This window comes from Homalodisca vitripennis, chromosome 2 (genome assembly GCF_021130785.1).
Source record: "Homalodisca vitripennis isolate AUS2020 chromosome 2, UT_GWSS_2.1, whole genome shotgun sequence".
NCBI lineage: Eukaryota > Metazoa > Arthropoda > Insecta > Hemiptera > Cicadellidae > Homalodisca > Homalodisca vitripennis.
The window spans coordinates 5,365,602-5,382,359 of NC_060208.1; the positions used below are offsets into that span (position 1 = coordinate 5,365,602).

At 40.4% G+C, this 16,758-nt stretch overlaps 1 protein-coding gene across 2 annotated transcripts in view; it reads left to right on the plus strand.

Annotated features, from left to right (window-relative positions):
* LOC124353484 overlaps positions 1–16,758 on the plus strand; it is a 38,476-nt gene that overhangs the window by 4,378 nt on the left and 17,340 nt on the right. The window contains exons 1-2 of one of the 2 annotated variants that reach the window (XM_046803329.1): positions 4,032–4,404; positions 5,644–5,800. In XM_046803329.1, the coding sequence (XP_046659285.1) occupies positions 4,133–4,404; positions 5,644–5,800 (429 nt within the window). In that variant the 5' untranslated portion in view covers positions 4,032–4,132. Of the gene's footprint in view, positions 1–4,031; positions 4,405–5,643; positions 5,801–16,758 lie in introns of those variants that run through there. The other variant, XM_046803332.1, reaches the window with a different exon arrangement.

Sequence of the window (16,758 nt, forward strand, 5' to 3'; positions counted from 1 at the left end):
TTGTTATCTTTAACTGATTTTCTGTGCATTCTTACGATATTTTAATCGTTGTTCTCCTAGTCGGAGCGAAGACGTATCCAATAAAGCAAAGACCACCATGATCGTTACAGACATTCGTTAGAAATGGCGTAACTAACCTGACTTTATTTTATGTATATAATTTTGTTTCATTCTTTTTGCAGCTGTCTTATGTAGTGTACTGAAAACTATTTAGCAGATATAGAGTTTAGATCTCAAAACATCCATTCAAGTGCTGCAGTGTGAGTACGACGATTCCTTGTCAACCCCTCGTCAAAAGAAACCCGTGAGTCGGACAGTGGGTCCCAGGCCGGGACCGTGGACCCACTGTCCACCCCTTAAGAAGCAGGTAAGAAATGCTTCCGGCAGTTTTATGACGTGGGCCTACAGTCCGTTTGCCGACCGCTACAGTTCAGTTATGTCGCGTAGGCTCGTTTGGTGTGTAGTAAATACACTGACTTGTGTTTACAGTTTGAGCTGAAAGATGTCAATCCCAGGAGAAGCAATGAAGTACCGTCTGTCACTGCGTGGGAAAAGAAGAAAAATAACCAGAAATTATAAACGACAATAACAGAAGAACAATATGAGGTATGATGAAGAGGGGTTTACGATGACCTCACAAACATCTCTCGCAACACGAACAGGCTGATAAATAACAACAAAGTAAAGGGAATCCACTAAAACTGTTGGTGTTATGTTGTAACGCACTCAACATGCAGCATTGCTTATAGCAGCTTGGAAGCTACAGATGGCTGCCGCAGCACTCTAGATGAATGTGAAACCATACTTATGTGTAGGCACTCCAACGGTTGTGTACAAACTTGTTCCAAGGAATTGTATAGACACACATACGGCATATATATTTCAATACGAACCTTTCTCATTTGTAACATTAAAACATTAAACTAACGTTAAAAACAAAAAATGTTCAAATATTCAAATATGAACCTTTTGGTCCAGTAGCTGTGCCGACCTTTTTTTCTCTTCTCGGCCACAGCTGGTTTTGCTTTCTTCGTTGGCTAGGTTGTTAATCTCGTTGCTAGTTCTGCTGTTTTGTTTACCTGTTGCTTTTGGGTTGATTAGCAAGAGGTGTTTAGCTCTCTCTTCTCCATCAACGGTCTCCGGGTGAAGACATCAAATATTTCCGTGGACAGAAAATTAGTTTCGTTCTTCAAAAAGCTGGCTGCCCCGCTGTCTATAGGTCCCGACAGTGTTACTTTAGTCCTTGCCTTCCAGAAAAGTTCCACGTACCTCGTAGTTATTATAAGGCCCAGTACACGCTTTCCAAATTCTGTGCAAGCAACGCTTGTATTCAACCCCACATATTGCAACAACAGAAATATCGTTTCGTTTTTTCTCACAGTTCGCGAGAAGTCTCGAGAACCTTAAACGTAGACGCAATTCAAATCTTGTATCTAATTAAAAATTTAATATGAAAGGTTATGAGAGCGATCTAATATTCGAATAATAATAATAAGGTAATAAACAATAAGTACAAGTATAAATGTGAACAACTCTAAAAAATGGCATTTCAAGTGTTTCGATGGAAAATATTGAATAATGTATCTTCCTTTAATGAGACTCATATAAAATTAACTAAAATTGAATAAATGAAAGCATTTTTATCTAGCAAAAACTGTTCACAGATCTTATTACCAAACCTTAACCGTGTGTGACAAAAACCCGTTTGTTTTTAAACCAACCTTTTAGTAAACTGTTTTTTGTGGACTTGGTGACTGAATGTCAATTATTCAAATGGTTTAAATAGTTTATATCATTTAAGGCTGCACAAATTGTAATCTTCTTATATTGTTGCTCCAGCCACGCTTCAACACTTCCTTGAAGTCCTGGAACTGCTGACGTCTCCAATGAAGTTTATATCATTTAAGGCTGCACAAATTGTAATCTTCTTATATTGTTGCTCCAGCCACGCTTCAACACTTCCTTGAAGTCCTGGAACTGCTGACGTCTCCAATGAAGTTTATATCATTTAAGGCTGCACAAATTGTAATCTTCTTATATTGTTGCTCCAGCCACGCTTCAACACTTCCTTGAAGTCCTGGAACTGCTGACGTCTCCAATGAAGTTTATATCATTTAAGGCTGCACAAATTGTAATCTTCTTATATTGTTGCTCCAGCCACGCTTCAACACTTCCTTGAAGTCCTGGAACTGCTGACGTCTCCAATGAAGTTTATATCATTTAAGGCTGCACAAATTGTAATCTTCTTATATTGTTGCTCCAGCCACGCTTCAACACTTCCTTGAAGTCCTGGAACTGCTGACGTCTCCAATGAAGTCCTACATTAATTTAATATTTTCTGTGCTCATGAGCCAACCTACTGAAGTAGTCATTGACTGCATGAGAAGTAAGTAACTTCATCGGCAAAGGATTGAACGATTTGTATAGATGAACGAATACACAGTCATTTCCATACACATTACTTTATCGATATGTTAAGTTTTTTATAGAAATGTTGTTGTCTCCTAACCCAAAAATGTAGGTAAGCCCCTGAAAGTTGGCACTCCAACACCCGAGTGAGAACACGTGTAATGGTCTCTGTATCTCGCATACTCTCAAAAGCGTCCTTTGACAATGTCATCGATATCCTGCACCTCGATCTGATCAGTATCAGACGCAATGTTAGCAAGTACAGGTATGTCAAACACAGCACTACGGATGGAGTGCAGTTGCCAACAGCTTTGACAATGTCATCGATATCCTGCACCTCGATCTGATCAGTATCAGACGCAATGTTAGCAAGTACAGGTATGTCAAACACAGCACTACGGATGGAGTGCAGTTGCCAACAGCTTTGACAATGTCATCGATATCCTTCACCTCGATCTGATCAGTATCAGACGCAATGTTAGCAAGTACAGGTATGTCAAACACAGCACTGTGGATGGAGTGCAGTTGCCAACAGCTTTGACAATGTCATCGATATCCTGCACCTCGATCTGATCAGTATCAGACGCAATGTTAGCAAGTACAGGTATGTCAAACACAGCACTGTGGATGGAGTGCAGTTGCCAACAGCTTTGACAATGTCATCGATATCCTGCACCTCGATCTGATCAGTATCAGACGCAATGTTAGCAAGTACAGGTATGTCAAACACAGCACTGTGGATGGAGTGCAGTTGCCAACAGCTTTGACAATGTCATCGATATCCTTCACCTCGATCTGATCAGTATCAGACGCAATGTTAGCAAGTACAGGTATGTCAAACACAGCACTGTGGATGGAGTGCAGTTGCCAACAGCTTTGACAATGTCATCGATATCCTGCACCTCGATCTGATCAGTATCAGACGCAATGTTAGCAAGTACAGGTATGTCAAACACAGCACTGTGGATGGAGTGCAGTTGCCAACAGCTTTGACAATGTCATCGATATCCTGCACCTCGATCTGATCAGTATCAGACGCAATGTTAGCAAGTACAGGTATGTCAAACACAGCACTGTGGATGGAGTGCAGTTGCCAACAGCTTTGACAATGTCATCGATATCCTGCACCTCGATCTGATCAGTATCAGACGCAATGTTAGCAAGTACAGGTATGTCAAACACAGCACTGTGGATGGAGTGCAGTTGCCAACAGCTTTGACAATGTCATCGATATCCTGCACCTCGATCTGATCAGTATCAGACGCAATGTTAGCAAGTACAGGTATGTCAAACACAGCACTGTGGATGGAGTGCAGTTGCCAACAGCTTTGACAATGTCATCGATATCCTGCACATCGATCTGATCAGTATCAGACGCAATGTTAGCAAGTACAGGTATGTCAAACACAGCACTGTGGATGGAGTGCAGTTGCCAACAGCTTTGGTTGACATGCGCGTAGTTTTCCAATACATGCCACAAGCTCAGCGTTCACAGCTCCCCCGCTCTTGCAGTTTGAGAGCGAAGTTCTCCTCCCCCCCTCCCCGCGCCCAGATGAGTACATCGCACTCCTCGATTCTCAGTGACTCAGCACTACTCCGCGTGTTCCACCTCTGTAGCGCGTGCGGCGTTGCCGTTTCTTTACCAGTGTTGCCATTCTGTTCGCGACTGCGCGTTCCTTCTTCCCACTTCAGCTCGTCGTCTGCCCTTTTCTGATCGCCGGAGATGAATAACCGACTCGACGTCATTCAGTGGTTGAAGGAAAAGCCCTTCCCCACCATGACGCTACTCGAGAAGTCAGAAGTGATGCAGGCGGAAAGACCGTGTCCGGCTATGACCGACTTGTGTGTATGGGTGAAGGATCGCCACAGGGAATACAAGAGAAGATTCAATGTGGCCAACTACGTTTATTACAACTGGATTTGCGGCAGCGAACAACTCAATAAACTGTTCTGCTGGCCCTGTTTGCTCTTCGGCTCCGTGCCCAGTGCTAAATGGTAAGAAACACAAATGTCACCACAAACTTCTCCCACTAACAGGATTGAGTTAGTGGAGTCCGGTTCTGATTAGGGCTAGATCCTATGCATAAAGTCGATTTATAAATCCTGATAATTTGAAGCCCATAAAAATTGCATATCTGTGTTTTAGTTGTACCATGACAGCTCTCAAAAGTCTTCCTATAACAATGGGATTTTCCCATCATCATTCAAAACCGGACGACTATTTGAAAATGCAAACATCGACAATCAAAACGCTACACACAACACCTTAACCTTAACCTTAAAATCAATGTAAACAATCGAAAACAAATTTATACATTTGTATCTGATATCTACTGTATTTAACATTTTTGATAGTTGCCTTAACATTATTATCATTGATTCGCTGTTTTGGGACACTAACTCACTCAATTTTTTTCGCTACACCAACACTGAGGGAATGTTTGGAACGATTATTTAAACAGTATATCAAAGTGTAGATAGGTATTACTATTAAAGGTTCTTTCAAAATGTTGAAACCCCTTTACCTACAGTTAGTTTCGAACCTTCTCTAATTCCTGAAATTAACTTTTCCTATATGTCCTTGTTCAAGGATTAGTCAAGTAAATATAATATGATGATCAAATATCTAACCCTAACTAATCGACCTGATTCGATCCAAGAGGCAAATCAGGCAATAGACATTCAAAGATTAATTGAAACTTTACTGGTTTCTGTTACAGTCTATTGAATTGGAAGAGCAATGTGTTGCAATAGCTGAAATTGAAATGTTTTGTGTCAACAGAGACGGTAATCTAGAAACTAATAAACTCTGTAAATAACTAGGATTGCTAGACAACAAAACTAGAGCTGTTCTAACTTCTACTACTTGGCTACACTGTAATATTTGTTTCATCTAACTCCATCACTATATTGTCATTTGGTCGCCCCCCCTTTCTTCTGCCGAATCCTCTGTAGTCCCGACGAGGTTATGCATCGCACGCTCGACCACGTTTTCAAATCATCTGTCCGGAAATTCATCGTGTACGACTGAGGTTGTCTGGACTGTAATGACAATTGCATTTAACGGGCGTCGTATATGACTAGGGAAGACAAAAAGAGAACAAACAGTACATCTGAGTTTGAAATCACAAACAATCCTCTGTTCGTTTAAACATTGTGAATCTCTTCACACTGTTCTATAATTGCTTCATCCTCTGTGTCCATCCACCACTGACCAATATCCTCTCTGTACAGGCCGAAGAAGAACATCTGGGTGGCGGGGTTCGACTACCTCGCCAGTCTCACCAAGTCGGCCAAGTTCCACGAACAGTCAGAGTTCCACGCCGGTAACGTCAACAAGCTGGCCGAGTTCGAGCGGGAGCGACTGGACAACCCCTGGGGAGAAGTGGAAGTAGGTGCACACCGATTATACGTGAAGGTACCTCCGTATTATACGGAGGGGTTTTTTCTTCTCTCGCCACAAGTGCGGGGTGGCACCGGAGAAGCTACTGATGGTCAGGGGCATTTCCGCCAGGTACTTTTCCGACCTAAGACGATCTGCCACGTGGTGATATGAGGTCGGAAGAGCCCCTGACCATCAGTGGCTTCAATGGCTTCCCGCACTTCTGACAAAAAAAAGAAAAACATCCCTCGAAACAGTAACTAAATTCAAGCTGAGACTACCTGAGCGCTCGTAAATGTTATCTTGAACGTTGGTACTACTAGTAACACACTTATGATAACGTAATCTTAACTAGTTGTATCGTATAACAAGCAGTAGATAGTGACAGAGTGGCCTCCGTATAATACCAAAGTACCTAAATATAGCACTATACAGCGTGCATGGAATAATTAATGACAAATACATTTCGTGAGTGCTCTATCTCTCTGCATTGATAAAAAAAAAAAAAACATAAATGTTACTTATTGTTGACACTGCGTACAATGTCATGCAAAGTCTGTATCCTGAAAGCTGGGTTGTGGACATGGTACACAAGAAAAACAAATGAAAAGAAAAAAATGTTATAATGTGTTTCATGCTTTTACTGTCAGCGATAAACGTTTGGACAGCCCTTATTCATAGCGTAGTCTCAGGACCCGAATAACAGTAAAATTCAAGTGCACTCTCCAACTTAAGGGAGAACAATATTTAATGTATATATTGACATATGTATATATTGTGGTATTTGGAGAGTGTTTTGTCCCTCCTAAACCACACAATGTGTCAGTCCCCCAAAATACTTTTGTACGTACGCTACTGACTGAGTTGGTTAGTGGATTTAGAGTAACTGTCTGGAGCAACACACGTGTGTTTCATTAATCATCTATTAAACTGAACAAAACTACTCTGATAAGATGAAGGTTGGAACTTTAGAAGGTCGTAGTACATAGCAGTAGAGAAACGTGTATAAATAGGGAACGTGTTTTAATTTTTCACATGTTATATTTTAATATTACATTCAATAATGGAGTATGACATAGTTATTTTTACCTGAACTAAGTTGCATTTCAATATTGTAACTTGAAGAGCTTTTTTTTAATTTGTAATAGCTTCCATTATTAATACAGACAGTATCGTACAGAAATACATTCATTGTTCGTCTCTTTACAGATAGGCGTACCAACATTGTTTATTGGCAAATGATGAAAGTAAATCGTGAAATATTTTAAATCAGTTTTTTAATCATCGAATTAATGTTCTCAGCCTGAATTTATCTAGCAAATTATAGATTTCATTCATTAACTCATCCAGCCGTGCTTCTTTGTTTTGAGCCATCCGTAGTGATGTGCAGCATGGCCGGAGCCACCCATGGTCAAGTTAACTAGTAGTGATGTGCAGCATGGCTGGAGCCACCCATGGCCAAGTTAACTAGTAGTGATGTGCAGCATGGCCGGAGCCAACCATGGCCAAGTTAACTTGTAGTGATGTGCAGCATGGCGGGAGCCACCCATGGCCAAGCTAACTAGTAGTGATGTGCAGCATGGCCGGAGCCACTCATGGCCAAGTTAACTTGTAGTGATGTGCAGCATGGCGGGAACCACCCATGGCCAAGCTAACTAGTAGTGATGTGCAGCATGGCGGAAGCCACCCAAGGCCAAGTTAACTAGTAGTGATGTGCAGCATGGCCGGAGCCACCCCTGGCCAAGTTAACTAGTAGTGGTGTACAGCATAGCCGGAGCCACCCATGGCCAAGCTAACTAGTAGTGATGTGCAGCCAGGCCGGAGCCACCCATGACCAAGTTAACTTGTAGTGATGTGCAGTATGGCGGGAGCCATCCATGGCCAAGTTAACTACTGTAGTAGTGATGTGCAGCATGGCCGGAGCCAGCCCTGGCCAAGTTAACTAGTAGTGATGTGCAGTATGGCCGGAGCCACCCCTGTCCAAGTTAACTAGTAGTGATGTGCAGCATGGCCGGAGCCACCCCTGGCCAAGTTAACTAGTAGTGATGTGCAGCATGGCCGGAGGCACCCCTGGCCAAGTTAACTAGTAGTAATGTGCAGCATGGCCGGAGCCACCCATGGTCAAGTTAACTAGTAGTGGTGTGCAGCATGGCCGGAGCCACCCATGGCCAAGTTAACTAGTAGTGGTGTGCAGCATGGCCGGAGCCACCCATGGCCAAGTTAACTAGTAGTGGTGTGCAGCATGGCCGGAGCCACCCATGGCCAAGTTAACTAGTAGTGATGTGCAGCATGTCCGGAGCCACCATGGCCAAGTTAACTAGTAGTGATGTGCAGCATGGCCGGAGCCACCCCTGGCCAAGTTAACTAGTAGTGATGTGCAGCATGGCCGAAACCACCCCTGGCCAAGTTAACTAGTCGTGATGTGCAGCATGGCGGGAGCCACCCAAGGCCAAGTTAACTAGTAGTGATGTGCAGCATGGCCGGAGCCACCCCTGGCCAAGTTAACTAGTAGTGATGTGCAGTATGGCCGGAGCCACCCCTGTCCAAGTTAACTAGTAGTGATGTGCAGCATGGCCGGAGCCACCCCTGGCCAAGTTAAATAGTAGTGATGTGCAGCATGGCCGGAGGCACCCCTGGCCAAGTTAACTAGTAGTAATGTGCAGCATGGCCGGAGCCACCCATGGTCAAGTTAACTAGTAGTGGTGTGCAGCATGGCCGGAGCCACCCATGGCCAAGTTAACTAGTAGTAATGTGCAGCATGGCGGGAGCCACCCAAGGCCAAGTTAACTAGTAGTGATGTGCAGCATGGCCGGAGCCAGCCCTGGCCAAGTTAACTAGTAGTGATGTGCAGTATGGCCGGAGCCACCCCTGTCCAAGTTAACTAGTAGTGATGTGCAGCATGGCCGGAGCCACCCCTGGCCAAGTTAACTAGTAGTGATGTGCAGCATGGCCGGAGGCACCCCTGGCCAAGTTAACTAGTAGTAATGTGCAGCATGCCCGGAGCCACCCATGGTCAAGTTAACTAGTAGTGGTGTGCAGCATGGCCGGAGCCACCCATGGCCAAGTTAACTAGTAGTGATGTGCAGCATGGCCGGAGCCACCCCTGGCCAAGTTAACTAGTAGTGATGTGTAGCATGGCCGAAACCACCCCTGGCCAAGTTAACTAGTCGTGATGTGCAGCATGGCCGGAGCCACCCCTGTCCAAGTTAACTAGTAGTGATGTGCAGTATGACGGAAGCCACCCATGGCCAAGTTAACTAGTAGTGATGTGCAGCATGGCCGGAGCCACCCCTGGCCATGTTAACTTGTAGTGATGTGCAGTATGACGGAAGCCACCCCTGGCCAAGTTAACTTGTAGTGTTGTGCAGTATGACGGAAGCCACCCATGGCCAAGTTAACTAGTAGTGATGTGCAGCATGGCCGGAGCCACCCCTGGCCATGTTAACTTGTAGTGATGTGCAGTATGACGGAAGCCACCCCTGGCCAAGTTAACTAGTAGTGATGTGCAGCATGGCCGGAGCCACCCCTGGCCATGTTAACTTGTAGTGATGTGCAGTATGACGGAAGCCACCCCTGGCCAAGTTAACTTGTAGTGATGTGCAGTATGACGGAAGCCACCCATGGCCAAGTTAACTAGTAGTGATGTGCAGCATGGCCGGAGCCACCCCTGGCCATGTTAACTTGTAGTGATGTGCAGTATGACGGAAGCCACCCATGGCCAAGTTAACTAGTAGTGATGTGCAGCATGGCCGGAGCCACCCCTGGCCATGTTAACTTGTAGTGATGTGCAGTATGACGGAAGCCACCCCTGGCCAAGTTAACTAGTAGTGATGTGCAGCATGGCCGGAGCCACCCCTGGCCATGTTAACTTGTAGTGATGTGCAGTATGACGGAAGCCACCCATGGCCAAGTTAACTAGTAGTGATGTGCAGCATGGCCGGAGCCACCCCTGGCCATGTTAACTTGTAGTGATGTGCAGTATGACGGAAGCCACCCCTGGCCATGTTAACTTGTAGTGATGTGCAGTATGACGGAAGCCACCCATGGCCAAGTTAACTAGTAGTGATGCGCGAACCATGAGCGAACCGGCTCACTGATCCGGGTCACGAAACGATCTGAGATCCATTAGATCATGTGATGAAATGAGTCGATTCCTGATTGAACGAACCATTGAGTCGTGACTCGTGAGCTGAGAGTCGCCAGCCAGTTCGGTCTCATAGCTCTTTATTATCTGAGTGATCTGCTAGACGTAGAAGACAGCTGTTTAAAATCTGAATTTATTTTGGACAACAATTACACCTCGTTAAAAACTATTATTTTTTTCACGTACAAAGCCTTTGAACCATTAAAATTTATTGTACTGTACAGAAAACATTAACGATGGTTTTTTTATCAGTTACATTTCATGGTATATACAGGACGTAAAACAATGAAATTACTTTTACATTATATTATATGTAGTAATAAAACCAAAATTAATTATTTTAACTAATATAATAATTAATTGTTTATTTTTAATTGGTTTATTCGGTTTATTCTAAGATCTGATCGAGCCGACGGAGTGAGTGACGTCAGTGGTTTGAACATGCGGCTCATGAGTGGTTCATTTCAGTGATCTGATCCGAATGAGCCGGATCATCCCGTAGAACCGTTCTTCCCATCACTAACTAGTACTATTTCCTCTCTTGCTCGCACGCACGTAGTTCAATACGGCAACATTGCGTATGTTCCGCTAGTCCTGAGCAGTCAGGAATGTGCAGCGTTGCTTTCTCCTGTACCTTGAACTGTCTCTGTATAATATAACTTATTACTCTATGGCAAAGCCCTATTGTCAGGTAAAATACAAATCAACAAAAGACACGTCTAGAATACAAGATCTTTTATTGATAACAAGCACGTCAATAAATAATAGTTTTAAATACCGTACCTAAAATCGCTGTATACAAATTAAGAAATTTGTTTTATAACATGCTAGATACATTCCTTTTGTTTGCAAATAATTCAACTTCACCAAAAACATAATTTAAAACTACATAACCAGGCTAATAGAGGATTTAGCATAAATCGTTCCTATTATTAAACGTAATAATTATAAATAACTAGCAGTTACCCGCGGCTTCACACAAAATTTTCAAAATCGAAGGCCCTAGCTTTCGTGGTGAAAGTATTTACGAGGTAATATGATTGACCTCTACCATTCTTTTAAACATAAGTAGGCTTATCATGTACATACTACTTCAGTATCCACGATTGAGAGATTACAAACGTACATAACAATTTTATTAGTTCTACTTTAGGTTTCGTTTAGTAAATAAATATATATACATACGTCTCACAAACACCTAATTTGGCGAAAAAGTGTTAACTTCCGTCTGTTTAGATTAATTTTCTACCTAAGGTATTTCAAGTGCCATAGCATAGTTGGACTTGTGCCTCGATTCAGAAAATACATACCAACCTACTAGCTTCTCAAATTTAAAAGTAAACAAATTGTTTTAGCCACTTCAGCTGAAAGTGCAACAGCTGTTTAGGGTCAGTTAAATATGGATTATGTGTCAAAAATATTATAATTATTTTCCCCAATTATTATATTTAATAAATTTGATTAATTTTATTTATATTTAATTCTAATAAACTTTTCCAATGTTTCTCATCTTTTAAAACATCCTTGGACTTCTACAAATATTTCAAAACCAAAATTAGCAATATCGGTCCATCAGTTTATAAGGTATTAACAATGAAAGCGCGTAAAATATCATTTTTCGCATTATAAAAATTGTTTTATACTTCCTATGATTAAAATATATCTGTACTATATATCTAGGAACCTGCCCTAGTTCATAACGAAGCTGACAGTGTAAACTGTATTAAAATCCACTGAGTAGTTTAAACAATATCGATGTACAAACAGACCGACACAAAAGGCGATTTTAATTTAACCTATGTATTGATGAAACGCATTAAATTGAATTAAAAATTAATGGTCAATACAATTGTATGACTAATTGTCAATTAAATACATATTTATTTTACTTCTATCTATGCGCAATTGCACTTTATTCTTTTCACCACCGCTACAGCGATTTATTACTTTTAAGTTTATTAGCAATTAAATGCGAAATTATCTGAACTTTGTTCTTATATTTTAGAAACAATTACATATTTTAAAGGATTGGATATCTTTAAAATTGTTCTGGCAATTTATAATAAGCGAGTTTTACCAAAACATTAAAGAGGATATTTGAATATTTGGAAACTAACTCAAGTTTACACTGATGTAGGCCTATACTCGACAGGAGTGTATTATAACTGTTACGCTTGTTATTAGTTATCTTATAAAACTGTTACTCATTATCGTCTAGTCTACTTATAGAAATTATATTAATTGGAGGCAGTTGGGAGTTATACACTGAAGTGCTTATGAGTAAATTACCAAGAAGCTTCAAAGACTGGGGGCGATAGAGAGGTGTTATACAGAAAAATAATTACAACACTTTGGAGATTAAGTGCTAGAGAGGATTTTATAGTCCTAGCTTCGCCTCTAATTAAGACACATTTTTCATTTTATTTCATAATTAAATGGACATGAAAACGCTGCAAGAACGGTATTATAAATTTACTTCTAAATCGCATAAGTATCATTTAATTATTATACTCAATATGTCACTGACAGAGAGGAATATGATAGAATCGATCAATGGTTTGTTCACTGCACTGTTCAAAATCTGACTATATTTCCCCTTTACTTGCATTTGTCGCCAATTCCTTTATATATCACCCATCCTAAAATCTAAAAACTATTTTAAGATAACTTTGTTTCATAACTTCGTTATCAGAAATCATAATGAATTATATAAACAGCTTTGAGTTACTAGGTACAGTAGTTTAATTTATTGTATTTAAACAAGTTCATTTCCAACTAAATAAGCATACGTTTTAATAATGCTTTTTGGCGAGGGCTTCCAAATAAATGATGATAAAGAATGGAAAATACCAATGGTTTTATATTCAGGAAACACTGTAAATAAATATTTACTCAATGTATATATCGCAATAAATATTAATAAGTATGATGATATGTGAATGGAAAGATTTCTTCTATAATTACTCGTAGTTAAGCCGTTAAAAATATAGGTGTGAGTATTGCTTAATTTTGTTTATAAATTGAGTAGAATGGATTTTGGAAAAATGTTATATTTATCGGTTTTACGTCGATAAATTTTAGTTTGCATGTTACAATACAGACAACCTAAGTAAGTTTGTGAGTTTGTTTGTTCTAGTTCAATACAGACTTTACCCTCAATTTTCTTTTTCTTCATTTCAGTCAGATGTGTAAAATGTTTTAAATCTTGTGGTACTTCTTTTTCTTTACTTATCTAAATGTGTTAAAGTATTGTCTTGTTGACCTTTATATACATACATTTAATAGTAAGAAAAGATAGATTTAAAGCCTTGATAAAGTATCATTCATAGAATAGCAATGATAACTATTAATAGAATAAGTTGTTGTTTCCATTAAATATTGCAAAGACGTAGTCCTCGTGTCGTTCCATTTCTTGGAAAGAACATAATTTCAGATCTTGACATAAATTAGAAATATCTTACAATACAGGTATATCTACAATTTTTTACACAACATAAAGTTAATTTCAAATTACAAATTGAAAAATTAAAAGTTCAATGATAACATTGTTTTTTCATGTTTGATAACATGATGTTCTAAGTAACTCAGCTTGAATCACAAATAACACTTGTTGACATCGATCATTGAAACAACATAATGCAGCTCCTAAGACATTTTGAAGTTAATGTCCTTTCATAGATTATTTATAATTGATTATTTCTTTCTGAAAAGTAGTATGGATTAAAAAATCAATCAAAACGAGAACTGAGAAAATTTGTTACTTTCAATTTAACTAGCCGTAATTTTATTATCTTTTTAATCAATTTAGAAAAATTTGATAACAACCTGATTCGTCTTAGATTTTCAAACTGTATAAAACCAGAGAAAACCCTTTAAATAGGAACTCGTATGCTCAATTTTTATTTGCTAGGATAAACCTCGCAAGAGAAATTTCAATTAATTATGAGTGTTAAAACAGGCTATACGTACAAAAACGGCAACATTCTTTAATATTTTTACAGAAATTCGATTAATACAAAACCACAAGGTCATATATTTTTTAGGCTTTTAATAAATTAACGCATCAAGATCTGCAACTAGCAAGACAAAGGCGAGGGTGGTAGTGAACCTGTGGGCTGTGGCAGTACTCTGAAGGTGGATGTTCTGTGACGAAGCGCCTCCTAACCTTTGTACTGCACAGAGATAAGAAAGTGGGTTATCTCTTCTACAATTCTGTAAGCATCAGAGTCATTTCACCGTTATCACTCACCTTCTCCACATTCGTACTCTTACCTTTACGATTAATGATTTTGTTTACACACTTTTTTTTGCAATTTCCAAATCATATAAGTCTTATGCAAAACCTTTAATAATAACTTATAAAGCACCTGTCATATGGTCTTTCCTTAGGGATTGTACAAAGCGTACGTCTTTTTTAAATTTTTGTAAGGTATAATTTATCCAGAACGAAACTGCAAGAACACTATTGAGTCTAAGGCTTTTATTCGCTGCTGAAAAATTATATCAAGACGTACCCTAAGTGCTAAAAAATGTTTTGTTACTAAATCCTACCATATGTGTTGAAATGTCTGGAAATGGCAAGGGAGCCACAAATCCGAACTCCTGATGTGCGTTCTGGCCCATCAGAGTCATCAGTCGCCGGCGGACCCTGCAGCACCTGGCGTTGTCACTGCTGTACTCCCGCGCACAAGCTGCACTGCCGAACGCGCTTAAGAGCGTCAACCGCGACCGCATTTCATCACTACGCACTTTTATTGTACATTGTGTCCTAAATTTAACTGTTTACACTATATACAATCCTCCCACTTATGTTCAATTTTATAAATTGTTGTGGAAGGTTTCGAAACACAGGCCTAAACATAAGCCAGGTTTGTCTGGACAATTATCACAAAAGAAGGTAGTCTTGATTTTCTTTCCAGTATTTTTCCAACAAGTTCTACAATTTTTTCTCTTTAGGCGATTTCTCTCGTCACGTTCTTCGTTTCTCACAATTTTATGAGCAGTTTGGCGTAGGCGTTTCTGTGCCCTGGTTTCCAGGGGTTGTTCTACTCTTTCCGGTAACAGAGACCTTATTACATGGAGCCTGTACTCATAAAAAGTTTGTTTTACTTGGTACACATTGTGCAATGCGTGTGAGTTCAACAGCATCATCTGTACAATGTGGATAAAGATTTTTTTATACCACCTGATTGTTTTGTGTTCATAGGGATAATAGCTGAGCATTTGGTCTGCTCTGTCAACTCCACTCATGAAAGCGTTATATTTGACAATCGGAAGTGGTTTTGATCTAACTCTTTTTCTGCTATCAACAAATTTAACCATTTCATTTTCAAATTCTGAGGATATGTACAGAACAGTGCGTTTATCCTTCCACTTTCCAATCATAATACCGTTACTGTACATGGCAGTAGTTTCACCTTTCTTCAATGGTGCAGACTCGACTTCATTCGGTACTAATTTACGGTCTTGCCTTAGGGTGCCCGTCGAATACGTCATGTTTGCCAAAAGTCTTGATGATAAACTGTAACTATTATAAAAGTTATCCATGTAGACTGCATGGCCCTTTCCCAGCTTTTCTTTCAATAAATACATTACTACTTTCTCCGTATGGCCTTTGCCACCGACCAGTTCATCTTCTGAGCCAGCATAGACTAAAAACTTCAAAATGAGTCCTTGTTGTTCACAAAGAGTGTAAAGTTTTACACCGTATTTGTGGCGTTTACCTTTGATATACTGTCGATAGTATAACCTACCACGCCACAACACCATTGCTTCGTCAATGGACAGCTCTTTCTGAGGAGAATAAATCTGATACATTTTATTGTTGAAATATTCAACAATCGGCTCAATTTTTTTTATTGATTGAGTTTGTTCCCCTTCATTCTTTGGATTGTTGAAATGCAGGCAACGAAGAATATTCAAAAATCTATCCCTAGACATACTACTTCTAAACATTTTGAAGTCAAAAAGTGGGTCGGTCTTCCAATAATCCTGTAATCTATTCAACCGTACTGTACCCATATGTAACACTATGCCAATAAACACTCTCAATTCAGGTACTGTTAACTCTACCCACTTATTTATTCTAGATTTAGGTGTCAAATCCGGCTTGAACAATACCTCAAAGGCATATTTGTTGGTTGTTTTACAAATATTATCCAAAAAAACAATGTCAAATAACATATTGAACCAGTCGATTGGTTGTCCATTTCCTGGAATTGGAACAAGCAATGTGTCCGTCCTAGTAAATTGTATAGGTCTCATTCCTGAAGTTGTTATTGTCCATTGTGGAGCTGTAGTGTATACGTCGGGGTTCTCATCAGCATCATTTACCGACGATCCATCATCTGATTCCTCATCCGATACGTCATCCACAGCGCGTTGAACAGGGTCATCTATGTCGACATCGTCTAGATTTTCAGGTTGTAACTCGATGCGGGTAGCTTCTGAGGCGTTTCCAGACGGTCCAGGTATTGAATGATCCATTATACTCATCGTACACACACAACAAACACTATTGTACACACTAAAATAACAGTGAACACTCTAAAATTTAACAGACAGTAATACAAACTAGGGGTCGCGGGCGGACCCCGTATGGTGGCGGTGAGACGCAAACTAACCACGTTCTAAGATCGACACGAATCACAAGCAAACTGCTGTAGCGTACCGACCTACTCCGGCGAGTGACTGAACCACACTGAGCCTATACACAATGCGATGCGCGGTAGTCCGCCCGCGCACCCCCCGCTACAAGACCATGACGCGCGGGGTCCGCCGGCGACACGAGCTCCTCACGCAGCAGCGAAATTACATTAAATTT